This window comes from Coturnix japonica, chromosome Z, assembly GCF_054131305.1.
Source record: "Coturnix japonica strain WE chromosome Z, WE-NBRP24, whole genome shotgun sequence".
Classification (NCBI taxonomy): Eukaryota; Metazoa; Chordata; class Aves; order Galliformes; family Phasianidae; genus Coturnix; species Coturnix japonica.
This window is the reverse complement of record NC_140702.1, coordinates 4,696,775-4,719,833: the sequence shown is the minus strand read 5'-3', so window position 1 is coordinate 4,719,833 and position 23,059 is coordinate 4,696,775. Positions and strand designations below refer to the sequence as shown.

The 23,059-nt window shown below is 46.3% G+C and overlaps 2 protein-coding genes across 3 annotated transcripts; both read left to right on the top strand.

The window, feature by feature from the left end:
• LOC146753641 (obscurin-like) lies at positions 1 to 7,132 on the top strand. The gene is made up of 5 exons (XM_085529405.1): positions 1 to 158; positions 742 to 1,044; positions 1,451 to 1,759; positions 3,989 to 4,053; positions 7,076 to 7,132. The coding sequence occupies exons 2-5, from the start codon at positions 834 to 836 to the stop codon at positions 7,130 to 7,132; spliced, it is 642 nt and encodes a 213-aa protein (XP_085385531.1). The 5' UTR covers positions 1 to 158; positions 742 to 833.
• On the top strand, positions 7,001 to 18,937 carry LOC146753640 (rho GTPase-activating protein 32-like). 2 transcript variants are annotated; one of them, XM_085530693.1, is made up of 14 exons: positions 7,001 to 7,260; positions 7,471 to 7,737; positions 8,727 to 8,996; positions 9,633 to 9,899; positions 10,972 to 12,256; positions 13,281 to 13,353; positions 13,481 to 14,021; positions 14,229 to 14,306; positions 14,491 to 14,572; positions 15,047 to 15,190; positions 15,620 to 15,722; positions 15,876 to 16,008; positions 16,408 to 16,725; positions 16,977 to 17,070. In XM_085530693.1, the coding sequence occupies exons 7-13, from the start codon at positions 13,908 to 13,910 to the stop codon at positions 16,513 to 16,515; spliced, it is 762 nt and encodes a 253-aa protein (XP_085386819.1). In that variant the 5' UTR covers positions 7,001 to 7,260; positions 7,471 to 7,737; positions 8,727 to 8,996; positions 9,633 to 9,899; positions 10,972 to 12,256; positions 13,281 to 13,353; positions 13,481 to 13,907; the 3' UTR covers positions 16,516 to 16,725; positions 16,977 to 17,070. The 2 variants fall into 2 exon arrangements, with proteins under 2 accessions (XP_085386819.1, XP_085386818.1); XM_085530692.1 differs by lacking the exons at positions 7,001 to 7,260; positions 7,471 to 7,737; positions 8,727 to 8,996; ... (7 more) ...; positions 15,620 to 15,722; positions 15,876 to 16,008 and adding exons at positions 17,599 to 17,797; positions 18,159 to 18,304; positions 18,412 to 18,937 and having other exon boundaries at positions 16,534 to 16,725; positions 16,977 to 17,116.
• The last annotated feature ends 4,122 nt before the right edge of the window (positions 18,938 to 23,059 follow it).

Below are 23,059 nucleotides of genomic sequence, written 5' to 3'. Positions count from 1 at the left end.
CTCCTTCTATTTGATATAGGTGACAAAGCTCAGTTTAATTTCTGACTGCTGTTTAAATTCTGAAGCTGGAGCTGGTTCCTGGAGCAGAAAAAGCTCGGAAGCTGTCCCTCCTACAAGCAGGAACCTCTGAGCAAAATATGACATCTCAGTTTCTGATGGTAAGGTCAGGAGATCTGATTCCAGTGTCTAGCTTTCGGCTTCATGCTATGTTAGTGGGACCTTTGGCATCTAGCACTTAATGATCTTGAAGGTTTCTTCCAACCCAAGCCCTCCTGTGATCCTATGATTCTGTGATTTCATTCAGGTTTATTAGGATGAGATGAGTTCTCCTGAATGCGCTGTTCTCCATATGATTATAATTGGATTCTAGATGTGTGACTTAAACCAGACACCAAACTTTCTGATGGCCAAAATGAAATGAACTCAATCCTTTACTTTGTCAGTAGTCTGTAACTAGAGCCCGTCAGGTAATTCCCAGCCTCCTGCCTGTATCAGTGGCTGCACACAGTGAAAAAGTCTGATGGGATTTTAACCTCTAAAATGTTCCAAAGCAACCAGAGGGTGAATATATTCCCTATGCAAATACCTGCAGGAATAAGCTTGTCATGTATGTCCTCAGGTAGCACAGTAGTTAATGGTGGGACTCAGTAGGTCATGCTGAAAGTTGAGTCTGCTGATCTTGAAGGTCTTTTCCAGCCTACATGACCTTATTCTAATATTTCTGTATTTATTTCTGCTCAGCTTCCAGAAAACCTCCCACCCAGCCCCCAGCTGACCCCGTGGTGAAAAATAGAACAGAAACCTCAGTGACGCTGGCATGGTCCCCTCTGAAGATGCTCCGCCCCATTCCAATCGATGGCTACATTGTGGAATGTAAGGAACTAACTGGCTTCACGTGGGTGAGGTGCCACGAGTCTCATGTCCCCGTCCCAGAGTTCACGGTGAGCAATCTGTCTGAAGAGGCTGATGATCAGTTCCGAGTGTCTGCAGTCAATGCGCATGGACAGAGCCCGTCTCTGGAATTCCCAGGGAGCGTGCACCTCGGTAAGCACAAAAACCCCAATGGAAATGGGTCAGTGTGAGCTGAGCAGCTGTGTTGGTTCCCTTAAGATGTTTCCTTTGACTGTAAAGATAGTAGAGCATTAACACACCAAAGGCTGTCCTTTATTCCTAGTTCTCCTATCTACTATCAACCTCCAGCTACCACTAAAGTGATACAAGTTATGTTTCTGTGACAGAGACATGAATATCCTTATCTTTTGATATCTGACATGTGCAAGAGGCAGAACTTTCTGTAATAGATCTTAAGCATAGAAGTGCTTCTTCCAGCACTCATGCAAAGGGAGAAGTAGAAATGTACCTTTTAAAAATGATTTAATCTTCCAACTCTAAATGAGATACCAGACTTGCATCTAAAGAGCATGAAGACATCCATGTTGTTCTTCCTCAGAACCAGTCCTGGCTGTGAAATCCCCCCTAACAACTGGTGAAGCTGTACCTGGAGGGGATGCCATGTTTACTATTGACCTTACAAAATGTTGTGGCACTTGGTACCTCAGTGGTAAAGTCTTACAGGAAAGCGAGACCTGCATCATCAAGAGAACCCAAACTACTCACAGCCTAATCATAAAGAACATCACCAAGAATGATGGTGGAGCAGAAGTGAAATTTGTTGCCAAAAATGTTGGTGTCATCACCAAGATGAGAGTGAGAGATATTTGCTTTGATCGTTCTCCTTTCCTCTTCCAGTCAAGGCATAGTTGCTGTGATCTGATGATTAGAACTGGGGCTGCAGGCATTCACTGACTGTACCAAATACCTGAAATTGCATCCCATGGACTGACGTGAGTCCTGGTAATGACCTAAACATGATAGCACTGAGTGTAGGGTAAGCCAATCTACCCAGCTGCTTGGTATCTGAACCAGATTGCTTCATGCCAGCTGATGTATGTCAGCAGTTCACAGCTATTGGCCAGTGCATTCAGTCAGCAGGTTTACCACTGCATCACCATAGAGCAGTACTTTCAGCTCCAGGTTCAGACAGCCTTTCTGATTGCACTGGAATAGTTTAGAAGTAGGGGAGCAATCATTCCAATAATATCTCTATGAATCAGCTTTGCATGACCAAATAGAACAAATAAACATTCATGATGGGAGGAACTGTTTGTCACTGGGTGGAAACCTCTGCAGAAGCATGTTTAGAGCATTCTTAATCAGTAGCAGGAGATGTTTGGTTGAGTTTTACTTAGTAAATCCTGCAAGAAGACCAAATGAAATATCTTGAATTGCTCAGCACTGACACAATGATGAGTGCAGGAACAGAAGGTGATACTTTTTCAGAGATGTTGCAGCAAACATTGACCACGTTAGCCTGATATCAATTGAAATAACGAGGCCTTTGCTCCTGACAGGTGCTGCAGTGAGATTTACCAATAAGAGCAAAGATGTAGAAAAGATCTCCGCTGGGCTGCGTGAGGAAGCCAAACTGCAGGCTGAGCTTTCAGACACAGGCGCTACTGTGGAGTGGATGAAGGATGGGAAGGAGCTCAAGGCCAGTGAAAATTATGAACTGCACATTGTGGGGAAGAGACACACCCTGAAAATTCACAGTGTCTCAATGGATGATGCTGGAAGTTGTCAGTGCATCTGTGAGGGGGATAAAATGCTCTATCAGCTTTCAGTGAAAGGTATGTGACAGTCTGGGCTGTCCTCTTCCTGCCCAGGGCCAGCAGACTGCATTCACCTGACTCCCCGACAGTCCAGCTGTTGTCAGACAGCATCTGGGGTGTTTTCAGTGGCTGTTTTGACTTGAACTGGCCAATCTGCTTTGTAGAGCCATTTGATTTCTGTGTTCTGTCCTGTGATTCGTCCCTAAGATATAGAGGAAGTCAAGGGAATGATAGGAAAAAGAGCATCCCAGCCTTCCTGCTCTTCTCTCAGGGTGGCCACGAGAGATGAAGTCAACAGCTCTTTTTGTAGCAGTGATCCCAAATGTAGAAGAGACCTGTGAAGAGTCACAGGGATGTTTCCTTAGCTGTCATTCCATGGTGGGCTTTTTCTGACACAGATGTAGAGAGAAACTGAACTTTCCCACGCAGGTCTCTGTTTTGCTGCAGGGTGTAGGTCCGATCTCTGAGATCCACACGCTGGGCCTTGATTGCAATAAATGAGAGCCCTTAGTTTGCTCCAGTGGAAGACTTTCCATTTCTGCAGTACCCTCTGCAGATGACACAAATGCAAATGCACCTTCTTCCCAGCAACAATTGCCTTTTTTTTTTTTTTACATTGAGTATGCATGAGGCTCTTCATCATATTCTGCTGGCTTGTCACACTTGTTGGTCCATGGAGAAACAACAAAGCCCTTGAGCAGTGTATGTTTGACTCTGGAGAGCTTACTTAATTGCTTCTTCTCAAAGAACAAACTCCAGAGAGGCATGGAGACAGCTCCAAAGAGAATTGAATAATGGGACTAAATTGATGGAGAGCAGAACTTCCTGCCAAGACTTGTCAGCTAGTCTTAATTTTGCTTTTCTTCTCTCTCTTTGTCATGTTAGCATAATATTTCATACTGGCAGGTCTGCCCCCAGAATTAACTGGCACAGGCTGCCCAGGGGTAACTATCACATGTTTATGTGTTTTGATGTTTCACAGTGGGTCTTAAGTAAAAGGAACTCAGGTTTTGGTTGCCTGCAGGACAGATGTTCTTTTGGGTTCAATGTGTTTGCATAGTGACTTGCAACCATGGGACTGGTGTTCAAGGACCCTCTTGGTTCCTTCAGTTCCTCGGTTCTTTCTTGCCTAGATTTGACACTTTGTTTCAACAGAAGAGCTGATATTCTCTAGTGAAGGCTATTGGTTTGGGCACAAGTGGTAACCTAAACCTGTTCGAACCTGTAGATACAAACCTGCAAGATGGTCTCATTTCAGTCCCTCAGTCAATACTTTCTCTTTTCTTCCCTCAGAGCCAAAACCTGTGTTTATAAACCAGGAGCAGGTGCTGAAAGAATTGAGTCTCAGCTGTCCAAGCTCAACGTGGACGTCAAGTGGTTCAAGGTATGGCATGTAATGGTATTTTCCTTTCTGACTTCTCTGGAAATGAATGAGAGCCTTTAATTTCACTTCCAAGGGATGCGAGTCTGAGCTTTTGCACTGCTCTCTTTTCTTTATGCTCTTTTACTTGCCCAGATCAGCACTCTTTGTTATTATGTCCTGAGTTCATTTATCAAGTTGAAATGGAAGTTTGTTTTGTGTTTCTTGTGAACTCCTGAGGTCTTGCTGCACAAAATATTGTTGGTTGGTGTAGAGTCTTGAGCTTCAACTCTAACAGAGAAATTCTCAGCCAGGATTTTGTAGCCTTGTTGTGAACTGGGTTTTAGGGTGAAATCTGAGTTTTCTTTGCACCTGACAGTGTGAGAATTTGCTCTGGCACTTTGTGTACCTCCCCGGTGCTCAGCTGTTCCTTCCCTTACTTGGGGATAACGTCATTTATTCAAGGTGATGTCCAAACGAGCTTGTTAACAGTCCTCCGCAGTGCTTTAAGCTGTCATAGGTCAGCCAGAATTTATGCATGTTCTATAGCTGTTCCTACATGTTGAAAACACTGCACTGTGCTTAAGCTTCAGCATATGTTCCAGTAAGCACAGTTCCATTAATTCTAGGGGAGTGGGTGAATTAAGCATAGATCTGAAGGCTCCCTTTGCTCAGTGCAGAGATGGAAGGACTCGTGGAGATCTGACTTGACATTTTCCCTTCTAGGATGGGAAGGAGCTCCGTCAAAGTAAAAAAGTGGGCATTACTTCCCAGGGAAATAAGAGAAGTCTCATTATTCACAAGTGGTGAACTCTCATTTTCTCTCTCAGTCTGCAGCCAGGTTGGGTTGCTGTTTCAGTACTGGCTGTTTTATGCAGGAACTCTGCTCCTGAGGTTAATCCAAGTTGTATCCAGGCCCTTCAGAAGGAAAGGGAAATAGCAGCACAGAAATATGGTCTGAGTCTGACATAAATAAATGCAGACCTGGAGAGTTAAAAGGGATTGTGTGATGTTCAAGGGATTTTGAAGCAAAGATGTCCCCTAGGTAAGATTTGTGGCTGACATTCCCCATACATTGTGGGCACACAAGCTAAGGAGAGACTAGTGATGAGCATGCAGAGAAGCCAATGGTTCAGACAGGTTTGTAGTGACACGACATTGTAGAGTTCTGTCTAGTTCTCCTTGGCATAGTTTGGAAAATAAAGATGAGGTGATTGGTGGTAACCAATATGGCTTCATCAAGGTCAAGCCATGCCTGTCAAACTGGGTGGCCTTTCATGATGGAGTAACAGCATCAGTGGATAATGGGAGAGCAACTGACATCATCTACTTGGACTTGTGCAGAGAATTTGATCCCATCCTGCATGACATCCTGGTCACCAAAGTGGAGAAAAATGGTTTTGATGGATGGACCAGTTGCAGGATAGGGAACTGGCTGGATGGGCACACTCAGAGAGTTGCAGTCAATAGCTCAGTGTCCAGGTGGAGGGTGGTGTTGGGACCAGTGTTATTTAACATTTTTGTAGGCAACATGGACAGTGGAATCAAATGCAGCCTCAGCAAGTTTGCAGATGACACCAAGCTGAGCGGTGCTGTTGATGTGCTAGAGGGAAGGGATGCTACCCAGAGGGACCTGGACAGGCTGGAGAGGTGGGCCCTTGGCAGCCTCATGAACTTCAGTTTGGCCAATTACAAGGCCCTGCACCTGGGTCAGGGCAATCCCAAGCACAGGCACAGGCTTAGAGGAGAATGATTTGAGAGTAGCCTTGACCCTGAGGAGAAGAGTTGGTCTGGAGGGAGGTTTCCCTGCCTATAGCAGTGGGATTGGAACTAAATGACCTTAAAGATTCATTGAGTTCTATTGTTTTTCTACCCTTAATTTTGCTTAAAAGGTTTTAGAATAAATGAGATTCTGGTTTCCATGAAAACTGTTTGCAGGGAGCTCCATTGTAGCTAGTAAGTCTATCTTTAAGTTCAAGGGCAATAAAGCATTGACTGTGTTGAAGTGAGAAATGACTCAGAAATGGATAATGGTTTAGAATAAAACATAATCCTACTTATTTTCTGTGCAAATATGTGTAAGGAAAAGATATCCATTCCTTCTGTGAAACCTCCCAAGTGGTATCTACGTGGGGAAGTCTTACAGGCTGGCAGAAACTTGATTCTGCAGCATGAAGGCACCATCCACCGCATGAATATATCGAAAACCACCACTGATATGACAGGCACCATTCAGTTCTCAATTGGCAAATCCAAATCCACAGCCAATCTGCTCGTCACAGGTAACATATCCTGGCTTGGTTTGCATCATGAAGATGAAGAATTAACTAACGTACAGTCTTCCTTCTTTGGGGACTTGGAAATATTGTGTGTGTGTCTGGAGGGTCTGCTCCATTTCCAATTAAAAGTCGTTGGACACTAAATGAGACAGCTGTCTCTCAGTAAAAGATGTGTTTGAATAGTTGTGATGTGCTTAGTATTCAGATCTACAGAGCTGAGGTTTTGTCCTTGGCTATAGCAAAGAAGTCAAATCAGGTGGAATTAATTGTATTTCTGAACTAGACAAGTAGAAGTTTGGTAGCACGTAAATTTGATGCAGTTTGTCATTGATTTCATCTGAAAGAAACTTCCAGGCTTTTTATCTGCTGTTGTCCCCAGCGTAAGAGTCTCCGTTAGCATCCTAAAGTACTTGTTATATTTTCAACTCACTCTTATTTGAATAAAAGCCTCAATTTAATAAGCACAGAACAAGAGCTAGACCTTGCATTTGGTAGATAATATACAATATTACTTTATAGAAATGTAGTCAATGGCATTCCCTATAGGCAGTCGTTTGTTTTATCTTTGGAGTGGTTCACAGAACCATTGTGAACATGAAATGAAATGGAATGGAATAGACGCAAGAGACTTTCCTCTTCTTCCAATTGTCCTCATCCTTTCTTCTCTTCCACCCCTGCTTTGCAGATTGCCATATACAAATCACCAGGAAGTTGGAGGACAAGACAGCTTTGGAACGTCATTCTGTCATCCTGTCCTGTGACTTCAGGCCTTCTCCAAAGGTTGTGAAACAGTTCAAGGGCCACACGCCCATCAAACCCTCTGAGAAGTACAGGATCAAGAGGGATAAGCATTCAGCAGAGCTCCAGATTCTGAAGCTGAAGCCCGATGATGCTGGTGTGTACAAGTGCAAGGCAGGAATTGCAGAAACTGAGGCCACGCTGACAGCTGAAGGTATGAGCAGGGAGGGTGGCCTCTTCCATGTCCTATTTCACCTCAGATTTCTCTTCTTGAGGTTGATTTCTGACATTCTCTCCTGCTAACTTTATGAATGTATAATCTTCACTGAGAAGATTACACAGAGATCATCTAGTCCAACCACTCAACTGCTTCCCAACATGATTTATAGTAACAGTGGTAACAGTTCACCTTGTTTCCCCACAGCCCGCAATGTAGAAGTGACGAAGCATGTGCAGGATGTGGAAATTGAAGAAGAGAGCTCTGCTGTCTTCTCCTGCGAGCTGTCCCATGATGACAAAAACGTGGAATGGTTCCTGAATGGCAACCTCCTTTACACCAACAATTACAATGACATCAAGAACGTTGGCAACTGCTGCACACTGACAATGAAGCAGGTTAAGGCTGAGGATGCTGGCACAGTGACAGTGAAGTCAGACAAGGTGTCAGAAAGCGCGTGCCTGAAGGTGATAGGTGGGTCTGATCACAGACCTCCTGGATGTAAGAAATGCTAAGGAGCTGCAGTTCATTCTATTGTGCAGCAATCCTGCTTCTAAAGCTCACCTCTCTGGGGTGACAAGTCATCAGGGGCTTTCTTCCAGTGGAAGGTTCCAATGCAGCAGATATCAACGAAGGAGGATGGTTTTGGTGTCCTGCCAAAGCATTCCATTGCTTATTATCATCATTTTACTTAACACAAGGAGAGTTACAAGAGCAATTTCTTTTACTGCTTCAGTAACATGCATTGTCAATGCTGTTGTCTCCAAGGATTTATGACTGCAGGGAGAGATCATTCAATGTGTGTTTTGCCTCTGGAATGACTAATGATCAGGCTGTGAGCAACCCGATCTAGCTGTGAATGTCCCTGTTTATTGCAGGGGAGCTGGGCTAGATGGCCTTTAAGGGTCTCTTCCAATTCTAAGGATACTGTATTACTGCAATTTAGGGCAGTGATGTCTGGAAAATTCCCATTGCTTTTGATGTAAATGTATCTCATTTTGCCATGAAAATCACCAAACACATCAAGAATGTCCTGGAAATGTTTCCTTTCTGAACATCCCTAAAATGGAGAAATGGTTTGAACACCAGTAGGGGTAGGGTGGTAACAAATTAGCTAATAGAAACATTTAATTTCCTGTCATAGGCAAAACCCTTTTTCTCACGCAGCATCCTAGAGTTGTCCTCTCTGTTAGGTTTTTCCCTCTGTACCTCATCGAATCTTCATTCTGCTCCATGGACTGAGCTGCTCTAATTGTAGTTCTTCCAGAGCAAACCAAGAGATTCATGTCTCTTTTTTTTTATAGCTTTCTGGTAATTCTGAGTGGAGAATGTCTTAGAGAATACATCAGTAAGGAACGCAGCCATGTTCTGCAAATCCTGAGTTACCAGTACTGCTACTCACGTCAGTCACAAATGCCTTTTCTCCATATAAACCTCATACTAACCTCTCTCTTATCTTCCAGAGCTGAATATTGGCATTACCAAACAGCTGTAAAGCACTGAAATCCAGGAGGGAGAAGACTGTACTTTTGAATGCATTCTGTCCCATGAAAGCATTGATGAGTTCAAGTCGACACTGTATGGAAGCAGAGTGAAAAGTGGTGGGCGATTTAAAGCTTCTAACGTGGGTTGGAAATATACTCTCCTTATCAAAAGTGTGACTCCTACTGACGCTGGGGAAGTCATTTTTACTGCCCATGGTCTTACCTCCAGAGCCTCTCTGTCTGTGAAAGGTAATGAGATGGGAGAGATTCTGGGGTCTGATTCCTTCAGCTGTCTTCTGATAAGATTGTCATGAGAGCTAACTCATAATATGGTTAAAGTGAATAGCAACCTTCTACTTGAACCTTGAAGCACTGAGAATTTCTCTTAAAAATAAGTAAAAGGAGGAACCATTTTACACAAATGTGAGAAATACCCAAAGCACTGGGGTAGTGTTGGCAATGGGCATCTCACTACACCTTGTTCCGTTACCAGTAAATCAGGAATGATCTGTTGAGGGAACTGTGGGGGCAAATATCATCTAAGTATAAGCTGAAGGGATGGCCTTCACATCATCTAGCTGTACAACAAATTCCTATCAATAACATGTGCATCTGAGAGCATCATCCAAGGCTCCCAGTGTGATCAGTGGAGAGAAGGAAGAGGCAGTTTTCAGTCATGGTTCATCATACTCAATGGGGTAGATTTAAGAGAGAATAAATGGTGCCTGGAATTCTATTGTCTGTACTTTGCAGATTACTGCTGGCTGTAGGATGGCCTCTGCTGCAAGTGCCTCTCTAACTTATCTCCAGCATGTAGATGCGTGTATTTTGAGAGAGGCATCCTACCCTAAGTGTATGTTACTCAAAAAGCATGTTTTCTTTCAGAAAAACCTACTGAGGTAACAAAACAGCTGGAGGATAAGACAGCAGCAGCAGGGCAGGACATCAGCCTGAGCCGTGAGCTGTCGAAACCAGATGTGAACATCAGGTGGTACAAGGATGGCAAAGCAATCAGAAAAAGCCAGAAGTACGACTTGCAGCAGGAGGGAACGAGGGCCATTCTGATCATCCATGACTCTACTGCCAAGGCCAGCGGGGAGTACACCTGTGAGACAGAGGACTCTAAAACAAAAGCCAGGGTCACTGTGCAAGGTGAGTTGAAAAGCACACTGGGGATGGCATGTAGAGAAGTCGAGGTAAATATCTGCAGCCTGTGGGTGATGTTTTTCTCTTCTGTTTCCTTGAGCGGGATCAATTCTTAGTTTTCAGAAAATATGGTGGATTAAAATATTTTAGTTAAAATAATCTCTAAACTGAATGATAAATGGCATGAGAAAGCAAAGCTGAGAACTAAGGAAGGCTCCAGAAGAGAAAACGAAGTCCAGTAGGGCATATTTAGAGACAGGTGAAGAACCCTTGAGCACACTGAGGAGTACTATGTTGCTCTGGAATGTCTCTTGGGCTCCCTACAGCACACATACTTGCTCTGGGACATGTCTGGATGTCTGTAGAGCTAATTGCGGGGCCCTGAGTCACCTCTGGGGCACATTAGGGGGCACTGGCTTTCATGTGAGTGTTCCCAGGTTCCCAGAAGTCAGCAGGGAAGCCTTTGGAGACCCCTTGGGAAGATTCAGTGGGGCCCTAGAGTGATGTAGCAGCTTGTGTTGGTTGCATCTGCTTGGCAGGGAAGCGATTTCCCTGGTGGGAGCTGACTGACTGGGAGGTGATTCCCTTGGTTTAATTAATTTAATTACCTGGATTATAATTAAATAACACTGTTCAGCGTTCAATCAAGATTAAATTTTTCCAAAGTACTTCAGTCATGCATCTGTAGCAGCTTTGCTAAAATATATCGAGTTTATTCAAAATTCCAGTGATGCTCCTAAAGCACTTGAAGTGCATTTGAGGTGGGGAGTGACAAAACAGCTCTGAGAGAATCATCATCAAATCAGAACATGGGAACGGTAACTAATAGCAGAGATTCTGATAAGAATATTTAAATTTTCAAATTACCTTTTTCTGAAGTTGTATTTCACCAAGTTTCATCAATGTGCACACTGAAAAGCTGACTTGCTATGTTTATTTTTATAAAAAATCATGTGTTACAATTGAGAAAAGAAGGTATAGCATGGAACATTCTCCAAGTAAAGTGCAAAAAACATTTCTTCACAGTTCCAATTAATGTCTTATGTTTTGTTCAGACTCACTAAATGATGTATTTCAGGGTACATCACATGGGAATATAAGAAGACTATTCAGAGCAGGAGCTGCAGAGCAAGATGAACGGCATGGGAAGGTAAGGCCGGGAACCAAGGACACAGCTTTTGTGTCACTCAGCCACCTGTGGCAGAGGTCAGGATTTCAGCAGGGATTTCTGCAGACGTTCCTTGAACACCCCCAGGGTGGGTGACTCCACCACCTCCCTGGGCAGTCCATTCCAGTGCCTGGCCACCCTTTCTGAGAAGTAATATTTCCTAATGTCCAGCCTGAACCTCCCCTGCCACAGCTTGAAACCATTCCCTCTAGTTCTATCAGTAATGACATGAGAGAAGAGGCCGACCCCCAGCTCACTGCAACCTCCCTTCAGGAAGTTATAGAGAGCAATGAGGTCTCCCCTGAGCCACCTCTTCTCCAGGCTGGACATTCCCATCTCCTGCAGCCTCTCCTCATATGGCCCCATTGTGCTCCAGACCCCTCACCAGCTTTGTTGCTATTCTTTGAACACGTTCCAAAGCCTCAGTGTCTTTTTTGCAGTGAGGGGCCACAAACTGGACACAGAATTCGAGTTGTGGCCTCACCAGTGCTGAGTACAGGGGGACAGTCACCTCTCTGCTCCTGCTGGCATCACTGTTTCTGATGCAAAATGTATGTAAGTGTCACACGTGTGACATCCTTTTTGATGGAGTTCTGTGACTGGAGTTCAATGGATTTGAGAGCTGACTTGAAGCCTGTGGGCATCACCCAGGAGTTGGGGTGAGAGGATGAGGCGTAGGAACAGGAACCTCTTTGGTCGTTATTAACTGCCAACTTTTTGGTCAGGAATCTCTGTGTGTTTCTTTATCATGTAAAGAACAGAGTCATTGTGCAGCTTGTGAATGAATTGATTCACGCCTGCTGATTGGTGCTGTTCTCTACAGGGAGCTGCAATGGAAATGGACACTTGTGGTCCACTGTCCAGCCCCCTCCCGTGTTGGATTTTCTGGGCTTTGAGACACGTCTTCCAGATGCACTTTGTGTTATTTCTGATGTGTTGACCTGTTGAGCTCCAGCCCCAAATGAGGATTCAAGTACTACCACCGCAGTCCATTGGGACTGTAGTATTTCTTGCTAAACAGAATTCGTGTGCACCCTTGTCTTTCGTGTGCACAAATGATCTTGTAATCATCTCTGTGTTTCTTTTAGACCCAGAGATGGAGCAGAGAGGAACACAGACTTGGGTGAATCTTCATTCAGGAGCAGGGACACGTCATGCTCATCTGAGGTGTCTGGCTGACAGCAAGAGCAGAGAGGTAAGTTTCATAGGGTCGCGTGCCCATTTTATTTTATTTTTCATTCATGATGCATAGAGGCGTTCCCCAGACAAAGTGAGCATTTCTCAACTGGACTTTCTAGAAATGAGCTAGGCAGTGAAAATGGGTTTGAAGCATTCCTAAGAGCCCCGCAAGAGAATGCTGAGAGTTAATCTGGCACCCTCCTTTGGAAACGTCCGGTGTCTGTCAGCTCTTCAGCTGTGCCCTAACACCTCCCATTGCGCTGCCACACCAGGATAGAATTCCAAGCCCACACTGAGTCCTGGAATGTTGTGGTGCCGTGTTGGAATCAGATGTGACCACGTGGTCTTGGCTCCCCGCCTTGTGGGGGGTCATGGTGGACCAGGCTGTTGGCCGTTGGTGATGTCATAAGCGTCTGGAATGAGGGGAGGAGCGGTGCGTTCTGTGTTCCTTTGTGGGTGAGCTAGTGGTCGGAGTGGTTGGTTGTCTTGTTGTTCGTGTGCCTTTAGTGCCGTTAGTTAGTTAGTGTTGTTAGTTAGTTCTGTTTGTTAGTTAGTTCTGTTTTTTAGTTAGTGCCGTTAGTTAGTTAGTGCATTTAGTTAGTTAGTTCCGTTAGTTAGTTCCTTTAGTGTTTTTTTCTTCACACCATCGTGTGCAGCAGCTTGTAGGTAAGCTGAGCTGGTGTGGGATGGATGGGTGGGCAGTGAGGTGTTGAGAACTGCTGGCTGTTTGAGCTCACAGTACCGTATTGCTTACTCTTGACCATCAGATGTAATTTTCCCCTGGTACACTCGTTCCAAAGGGGGTATCAGTAAAGTTGGCACCTGTCCCGTGCTTCTTAAATTGTCTTTGCTCAGTAGTGGAAGCATTGTAAAGTTGCTGGGTGGACAGGCATCACGTAGCCTGAGACTCAGCATGTCTTCCAGCAAGTGGATGGGACGGTTGTGCTGTGTGCTTTATTCCATGACTGTCTTAGCCCTGCTCACTGACCTGCTCTTTTTCTCTCTCCTCTCCTTGCCCTCCGCCCACTGCCTTGGTGCAGCTTTAGCTCTCATTCCATCAGAGCAAAGCGACAAGGAACTGCTGCAGATAGCTTGAGGTGATCTCACTGCCAGGTACGTGCCATGTTTTGTCCCCCCGCATGGTTTTGCCGCAGGGTATGCGCGGGTAGCTCTGAAGAATTCTGTCCATACTGTGCTGTGTGAATAGAGAAAACAGAAGTGTGTTTCTGCTCTGTTCCAGCTGTTCACACTTTCTGTGATGGGTGCTGCATGCAGTGAGATCAGCCGTGAGCCTGAGGTGGCGGCGACGGAGGTACAGTATGAAGTTCTGGCCGGTCTTTGTTCCCTGTGTTGAGCCATTAGAAGGAGCTGCAGATGTACTCTCCTGCAGGAAAGAATGGGCCAAAAAGGGCCTGGCCAGCTGTCTGCGCCAGTGCCATTGCTGATTAGTCTGGGTTGAGAGAGATGCATCTTTGCATGGCCTGGCAATGCACGCCAGGATGGGAAATAACTGTGATGAGACATGCAGCTCCTTCTGAAGTGCTCCTGATAAGGACGGAGCGCATTTGCTGCAGCTTTCTCTGCAGATGTGCTCCTCACCTTGAAATCCTCCTGGTTTGTCCTCAGCTCCTGACCACGGCCTGTGCTTTGTTTTGCAGGCTGATAACATGTGGAAGCCGCAGCTGGAGCATGTGGTGTCATCTCTTAATGTTCCAGCGATTGCGGCAGCCCATGTTATCAAGAGCCACGTTGCCCAGGGGCTGGATGAGCTCTCCCTGGAGGTAAGCAGTTCCAGGAGTTCCTTGTTGTCATGCATGGGAGAGTAGTGTAGGGTGTGAGCGCCTCAGGAATACTCTCAGACTCCTTCAGGATGTCTCCCTTGTTGTCAAGCTTGAGGATATTCTGCAGCACAGAATCAGGCAGTTATTTGAGATGTGCTTTCCTGCCAGCTGTGCTGAAGCTGGGATTGATGTTTCAATCTCTTGCAGGTTGGAGACATGGTGAGCATTATTGCAATGCCACCAAAGGAGCTGAGCCCCTGGTGGAGAGGCAAGCGTGGCTTTGAGGTAGGCACATGTTTCCGACTAGAGAGCTCAACTTGAGTAGAGTCAAGAATCTCAGGTTGGAGCTGCTCTGCCTGCACAGGATGGCTTCTGGATGCAAACGGTTGCCCTGTGTCTGTGTCAGAGGACCTTCCCTTTGGCTCTGGGCTCGGGCTAATGCCCATCTGTCTTTTTGTTCTTTTTACAGGTTGGGTTTTTCCCTGGTGAGTGCGTGGAACTCATCAGCGGAAAAATTCCTGAGTCCCTCGTCAATTCCTTGCCAAAGTCTGGTACGTATTTTATATTTGACAATGCGGATTAATAAAATGGGGTTAGAACGTGGCTTTCAGGGGTTTTGTTAATACCTGAGTTGAGCAAGCTTAGCAAGAGGACTGCATTAAGCTCCATCGGAACTCGCAGAGATCTGGCCCAATCCCACTGTGTTTATTCTTGGGCATGGGGAAGTCGCAGAATCCTCCTTGAATGGCTTGGGATTGGAAGGGGTCTAAAGGATCCTCAGGCTCCAAGTCCCGTGCCTCAGTCTGGATCGCCAGCCTGTGCATTTAGCTGGAGATGAGAGCAGGCTGTCCGGGGCCCCTTCTGACCTGGCCTTGGGCAGTTGCAGGGATGGGGAAAACAATTCTTGCGTGTCCTTGTTGTTAATGTTCTTCCCGTTGTTACGTACTCGGTCGAATGCATTATGCTAGGCCTCGTCCAACCGATCCAAGCCTGAAATGAACTGGTTTCTTTGTTTTGTTGCACAGTGCCGAAGAAACGGGGCAAGCTCAGTACCTTCCTTCGTTCCTTGGTGAAGGCCCGCCCCAGGAGAGCGACGGAGCCAGAGCCAACGAAGGAAGGGGTGTTTGGGTGTGACCTGGGGGAGCACCTTCTGCGCTCTGGGCGTGATGGTAAGGAACAGTCCTGAGATCTTCCTCCATTGGGCATCTAAAGATGAAAGGGAGATCATAGCCAGCAATTTTTTCAGCCTGAAAACGTAGGAAGCCTTCTGGCCAAAGAGAGCATCCTGCATCCTTTTCCTAGCTCTTCTGGTCGTGAGATTGGGTTCCTCAATTCTTGAGGGAGCTGTGATGGAACTTGCAGTGTCTGTGGCTTTGCCAGAATTACTTTCTCCAGGCTGTTGATAGGTCGTAGCATTTCTGGAAAGCCAAGAACACGTCTCTGTGCAGTTTCCTCACAGCTGTCTCTGCCAGCTTTCACCTCTAAGGAGGAAGCAAGCGTTAGCTCAGCGGGGCTTAGTGGATGGGATATGCGAAGGTCACGGCCTGAACCAGGACTTGAGTAAGAAGCTGAGCTAACCGCTGGCTCTTGTTCTGTAGTCCCCCAGGTCCTCCAGAGCTGCTCAGAATTCATTGAGCAGCATGGCGTAGTCCAGGGGATATACCGCCTGTCCGGCGTGGCGTCGAGGATCCAGCGACTACGGTAAGAGTGCTGTGACTGACACAGCTGTCAGTAGGGGCACATGTCATGCTGAGGGTGTTCAGAGGAACCCATTTCTTTTCTTAGCTGTATTCTGTGTGGCTTTGGACTTGTTTTCTCAAAGCCCTCTGCCCAATTCTGTGTCCTTCTCTGCAGCCATGAATTCGATACGGAGCAGGTTCCCGAGCTCAGCGTCCGAGAACTTCACAGCGTGAGCTCCCTGTGCAAGTTGTACTTCAGGGAGCTCCCAAACCCTCTCCTGACCAACCAGCTGTATGACAAGTTCTCGGTAAGCTCAGGGCAATGTCTTGGAAATGACACGTACCTGTTCCCTGGGCATCCTGGCTAGTGGTTGCAGCAGTGCCCCAGCTCTGAGGTCTTCTTTCTGTTAGCCCCATGAGGCATGTTCCCCAACTATTGGTAGAATGGGGTTAATAGCAAAGTGGACTTGGAGATGAATGCCTGCTGCAAGGAGCTGCACTGCACAATCAGGCAGTAAAGCCCCCCATAGCTTGCACTGCTTGGCCTTGGTGGCACAGGCTGCGTGCTGCTGTGTTCCCCTGATGCCTCTTGGAAGGCATCGAGTCTGCCTCGGTGCTGACCATCAGCGCGCTGTCCCCATGGTTCCCAAACCTGTGGCAGCTCTCCAGCCTGACTGGTGTCTGAATCCCTTCCTGCCTTTTTCCAGGACGCTGTTTGCGCTGCCACAGAGGAGGAGCGGGTGCTGAGAATGCAGGACGCCATCCAGCAGCTGCCCGCTCCTCACTACAGGTCAGTGCTGCACTCGGTCTGCTGAGCTCAGCCCTGCTGCCTTTCAGAGGGCGATGATGCTATTCTGAAGTGCACTGCAGCACGGCTTGCTTTCTGATGCTGAACATCTGCCTCTCTTGTTTTCCAGGACGCTGGAATACCTGATGAGACATCTGACATCTCTGGCTGCGAACTGCTCCGTCACCAACATGGACGCTAAGAACTTAGCGATAGTGTGGGCTCCAAACCTCTTAAGGTAAACTTCTTTTTCCATTTCAACATGCTGCTTACTTCTACTCTCCCCCAGCCCCAGGGGCACAATTTCTAGATGACAGTTTGTACTCACTTGTTTAACTGGGACTGCTGTGTCCCTGATCATCCAGGAGAATTTTGTCAGTGGCATCGCTGTTTGCCCACTGTGGAAGCCTTTAGAGCCCAATTTGACAGTTTTTGGCTACAGAATTTCAGACTTTGGGAAATGACTTGTAAGATCTGCCTTTTCTTCAGATCCCAGCAGAGCCCATCTGCTTGCACAAGTGGAGAAGCTGCCTGCATGGAGCTGCAGACCCAGTCAGCTGTGGTGGAATTCCTCATCACCCACGCAGATGTCATCTTCTGCTCCAAGTCCACACCAGCCGTGGGAGAGGGTGAGCGCCTTCCTCCATTACCTTGATGTTGATCTGACACCTTGATCCAATCCAGGTCTTCTCGAAGACCTTTGAAAATGCTCTAACTGTTGAGGAGACAACAGGCTTCTGGGCTTAGATTAGAATATGGTGCCCCGTTGCTGGATCCTCAAAGTGTCCAATCCCAAACCTTACATTGAGAAAACCGTCACTGCCGTTAAGATGTTTTGCAAGCAGGTGAAGCTTAATTGAAATGTGGCAGCAAAGCTTTCTGAGAACCCTGTCCCCTAGTTTTTATAGGGTTTTTGTTTGCCTGTTTTGATACCAAGAGCTGCTCTTAATTATGGCTGTCATTTGCCATGAGCATACCCCTGAGCACATGGTTATTTTGACATCCTCTTCTTCCAGTGTCTCGGATAAGCAAGTCTGAGAGAAATGCAGAACTGTGATGGCAGTGCTGCTGCTTTCTGATCCTCCGTCTTACCTGTGGTTTTCCCTTGCAGGGCACTGTTCTCTGGCCGGGCCGAAGTCTGTGTGGGTGCCTCCTGCCACAAAGCTGCTCACCGTGCAGGAGGCACAGGCCCAGAGAAGCGGCCAGAGCAGCTCTCCCACCGCGACACGGAGCAGCGACATCGTGGTTGAGGAAGGCCCCGCAGCTGTACTGGGCAGATTCCATACCGTCATTGATTTTCTATCTGAAAGGTAAAGAGGAATTCTTTTTCCAGCCCCTATCATCATTGGTTTGGTGGGTTTTATTGGTTTATTTTTTGCTTGTTATATATATATGAGCCTGCCAGCTCCTGTCCTGTCCGGCTGTGGAGCCTTTGCTCACATGCTCTGCATCTTGATTGACATGGTTGGGAGGAATTTAGCCAACAGTACTTGAGGGCTGAGCTGTAGGAATGGAAGCATCCTCTGCTGTTCGAAACAGAGCGCGTTTCTAAGCTGTGTTTCAGAAGAAAGCAGGCAGTGCCAGGAATAGGGAACTGTTGGCAAGGGCTCGTTGCAGCTCTTCCCTCACCCTGCACCACGACTGACAGCATGCTCTGTTTTCTCTCTGCAGACCAAGTTCTCCCAGTAAGAGGGCAGAGTCACCAGCTGGCAGTTGGTGTTCCTGTTTCTGCCTGGGCACACCATCCCCTGTGGCCGAACACCAACTGCAGAGCAGCGCCAGGGAGCCCTCCGAAGTTGAAGTCTTTGTCCTGGAAGGTAAGGGTGCAAATCCAGCTTTCAAAACACTGCTTGTCAGCAACACAGCTTCATGATTCAACTTGCGAATGTTCGACACTAACCACTGTGCATCTACTCCTTCCTAGGTGACTCCAGCCCTTCTGTAACCCGAGGACACAGGGCATTTGATGATGCCGCATCCTGTGCTTCCCTCAATGGAGAGCTCATGGGAAGCACAGGATGCTTCAGTTCAAATGACAGCCTTCAATATGACAGCAGTGACGGAGAGAAGAACATCATCATCGTGCAAGCTCTCATTCACCCCATCCCTCCTGAAGCTGCTGACCTGAGCCTGCCAGACACCACAGGCACCAGCCGGGACTGTGACCCAGAGCCTTTTGAGGACAGCCCAGCCCAAGCAGTGCCCGAGCGCCCAGAAAGCAACACCTCCATGCAGGCTCAGGTCAGAGACATAGAGGAGAAGCCGAGCATCTCGGAGGGGGGCATAGAATCAAACCACCAGTCCCAGGCTCCAGGCAACAGCACGGTCTCTGAGCCACTCTCATGAGACAAGAGAGGATGAGTCCCATCTTTCCTTTAGACCTCACGCCCCCTCCTTTCTCCTATTGAATAAAGGCACGATTGTGCTCAATCAACGCCTTGATTGAATTATGAGTCTTCATTCGCAGAGATTGGGATGAATGCAAGAAACATCAAGGCAGCTCAGCTTGCAACGCTCTGGCTGTGGGGTGTGTGCAGGGACACTGTAACCATACAGGGAAAGGATTCCACTGCTTCCTAAAGCTGTAGTCCAGCCCTGCTACTGCTCTGTGGCACAAAGCCCTGAGGGATGTTCCATATTGTTAACCTAAGTGAAGCCAGCTTCATGCACTGTGTTTTGTTGTTGCTGGATGAGAGGGGGATGCACGTTGGTGAGAAGATGAGCATTGCTGGATCTGCCACGAGTGTCCCTTCTGCCTCTAAGAATATGTCCTAAGTAGGATGTGAACACTGCTGGCACTTCCTCATTGCACGTGCTTGGAGGATCTTCAGTTCTTGCACATTCAGGATGTCTGTCAGTGACTACGAGGGAATTGTCAAGTACTAGGAATTCCATGAAACAGTTGGAACGGGTAAGTGTCATCTTTGTACAGAAACAGCACGCCTAACAGTCTGTCTCACCACTCTAGAATTAATCTGAGAATAGACTGACAGCTCTTGTCAGTTCTCTAAGTCAGGTTTCATTTGTATAAACATGAAATTGGATTTTTGAAACCAGTTGGAAATTGATGGTGCTGATTACCTCTTCCTCTAATTGAAGCATTACACACAGTGTATGCTAGGTACTCTGCTTTACCTGTAATATTATATTAGAGAAGAATTCACACTCAACTTTAAGCATCTGTGTTTTGACTTGTAGGTGGTTTTGCAAAGGTAAAACTCGGGCGGCATCTTCTTACTGGTGAAAAAGTTGCAATAAAAATCATGGAGAAGGTTACTTCAGGGGTAAGCCAAAAGGCATTTAACTATGATAATATCTTCTGTTGGAGTTGTGGAGTTCCCTAGAACACGGGGGCAGGTGGGATGGTACATAGGAATGCAGCCTACTGGTCCCATTGCCTTTTGAAAGATGCTGTAGAGCTGGAAAAAGTTTAACAGAGCACCACAAATCTTGTTCCTCGTTGTTCAGAGGGCAGGATTCTCTGGCTTTAAAATGGAGGAAGTTATTGCATTATTACATTACATTACATTATTATTACTTTATTACAGCAACTTTACCAAAATGCCAATGAAAATGCTGAATGTTTTACTTTTCAGTTTTCACAGCTCTGTTTCAGAATTTCTATGGGAGTGATGTCAGTCATTGCTGAGTTGATGTTGAATTGTGTACTGTCCCATATGTGCTTGTTATGTTCCACAGCAATCAGATGTGGTACCTGGTATGTCACAGTAGTTAGCGATTTCATCGCTTGCTTTTATGGTCTCTTAAGGATGACTTGTCTCATGCTAAAACAGAAATTGATGCCATGAAGAACTGAAGTCATCAACATGTTTTCCCATTGTACACCAGGCATGCAAGGAGTGAGAAAAGGGGAGGTGTTTGAAGAGATCTGGTTACAAAATTTGAATGACACAATGAGGTGGAAAATGCCAATAATCAGACTGATAAATGGCCTGGGTTGCAAAGGCCCACAGTGCTCATCCAGTTTCCAACCCCCTTCTTCCTATGTGTAGGGTTGCCAAGCAGCAGCCCAGGCTGCCCAGAACCACATCCAGCCTGGCCTTGAATGCCTGCAGGGATGGAGCATCCACAGTCTCCTTGGGCAACCTGTTCTAGAGGGCCGTTCCCTTCTGATTTACTGGAAATGTAGAAAGACATCAGAAGGAAAAAAGAGAAGGGAGGAGGTTCAGCAGTGCATGCAGGTGTTCTAAATCTCATGTCCAAATCTGCTATCAGACTGCGAAATGTTTAGCTTTCTGTTATGATATGATGTGATATGATATGATATGAAGTGATATTTCCCAAAGCAAAATAGAGGGGAAAGTATTTTCCTGTCTTAATGAGGCATCAGAATGCTCAATGTGAAGGGCAAGTATAGTGAAAACGGGGAGCTGGAGTAAGCTCTGCAGCAGACTACAGCAAAACGGTGTGACTGTTGTGATGTCCCTGCAGAGAAAGAAGACGTGTTTACAAACAAGGACAAGGTACAAAAGGAGGTGAAGGCTGTACTGACTCAAAATGCCACGCTGAGCTGCGAGGTGGCCCAGGAGAAGACAGAGGTGAAGTGGAACAAGGAGGGAAACTGATCACCTGGAGCAAGAAGTTCAAGGCTGAGTCAGAGGGCAAACAGCGTCGGCTGGTGGTGAGACAGGTGGAGAAGAAAGATGCAGGGGAGTACAGCTGCGAGGCTGCTGGCCAGAAACTCACCTTCAAGATTCATGTAACTGGTAGGAAACACATTTTGGTTGATATTCTTTGATTATTCCATAGTCTGGCTGTGGAAACGTCTGTGTGAACGTGTCCTCTTGATTCTGCCATGAAACTGTTTTGGGGAGGATGAAAATAAATTCTTACAAACATGCAGCTAAAATGATTCTTTGTTTTTAACAATATTTCATCCAGCTCTTCCCCTACAATTACTTTTATCATCAGCTGTCCATGGATGTCCAACTGTGATTTGTACAATGTGCAACACTGCTCTGCCAGTTGATATTTCAGCAGTAGTAGTTACAGATCTCTACTGTGGCTGCACTGAGAAGGTTTGGTTGTCAGTGTCCTAAGAACCTTTAGTCAGAGGCATTGCACTTGCCTTTGGTTTGTTGAATCCCACGTTGACAACCATTCGTTCCATGTTCTGTAAATGTAATGACCAATCATGAATCCATTGATACCTTTCTAATTGTACGTATCTCATTAGTCTGAGAGTTTAGCACGGAGGCAGATCTCTCACTCCAACTGCAGTAGAGATTGCTCTGGTGTCACTATATTTTGCACAAGATCCGCTAAATTTTAACTTAGACTCCAGATAGCCATGGGCACATCAGCTGCATTCTGAGTGACCATTAGTGAGCTGGCTGATGACGAGGGTTTGTCTTCTGTTTTATTTGTAGCTGCACTCTACTGGTTTTTGCTCATAAGTCAGCTTGTTCTCTGTTAACTTTACAGTTCTCGTCTTGTATTCTGAGCTGATCAGGACAGGGAATCTGTTTTCTCCTCTTCTTTCTTATGGCAGTGAACACATTGGAGCTTAATCCTGGTCAAGGTTTGGCATTTGATCAGCTCTGTGGAGGAGCAACTGTACTGGGAGTCTACTGCCTTTCTGCTCACACAGACCTGGTGTCCTTGCAGGGCATAGCTTGCGTTCTGTTCCCTTGTAAAAGTTGCAGTCTTTGCTCTCTCCGTCTTGGGGCATTCTGCTCCTTCAGTCCCTGGTGTGCAATATATCTCTGCTCCTATAATAGACAGTTTTGCTGCTGCCTGTGGTGTAGACTCTAAACTATCAGCTCTCACTGTTCCCACACCACGTGGATGTGATTCTGTGGCCTTTGGATCTGTTCCGTAAGTTGTGTAGCTCATGCTTTTGGCTCAGGAAATTGGCAGTTTCAGCAAAGAGTGGATTACAGAAAGGATAGATTTGGGAGGTATCTGTCAGAGAAAATGAAATATAAATGATGACAGAAAGATTATGGCAACAACTGGAATCAACCAAGTTAATCCTCAGCAGCCAAAGCCAGCCCACGTCTTATTGCAGAGGTGTAGGGGGAAAACCCAGAAATGTAGTGCTTTTACACTTGAATTTTACTAGCTGAGGGCTATTATTAGCTGTTTGCCTCAGAAACCAAAGGTTTTCTGTTCTCTTTCAGACCGGATGACCTCATGGCTGCACAGGGTAATGTAATACCTCCTCCTCTGCCATACGTGGAGAGTGCTTGCCTAGCTACCGTTGCTGTATTTCTCATGTGTACCACTGTAACATGACGTGCCAGTCCAGCCCTCACTGCAAAATGATGTGGTGTGAAAGTCAGGAGGGATTATGAGTACTCTTGGAGTGGTTGGCTCTTTCACTACAGAAATCCTCATCTTACTAGCTACTCCCAAAGTGCACTGGCTTTCTGAGTCTTAATTAATCCTCTTCCCATTGCACTCAGAAAGATTTTCAGGGTTCCTCTACCCCAGGGTTCCACTGGTAGCACAGAACAATCCCATTTTAAGGACATCGTGAATGTTAGGTGCTCAGTGTTGAGCATTATGGGATGCAGATTAGTCCTTCTTGCTTAAAAGAAACAAGTGCT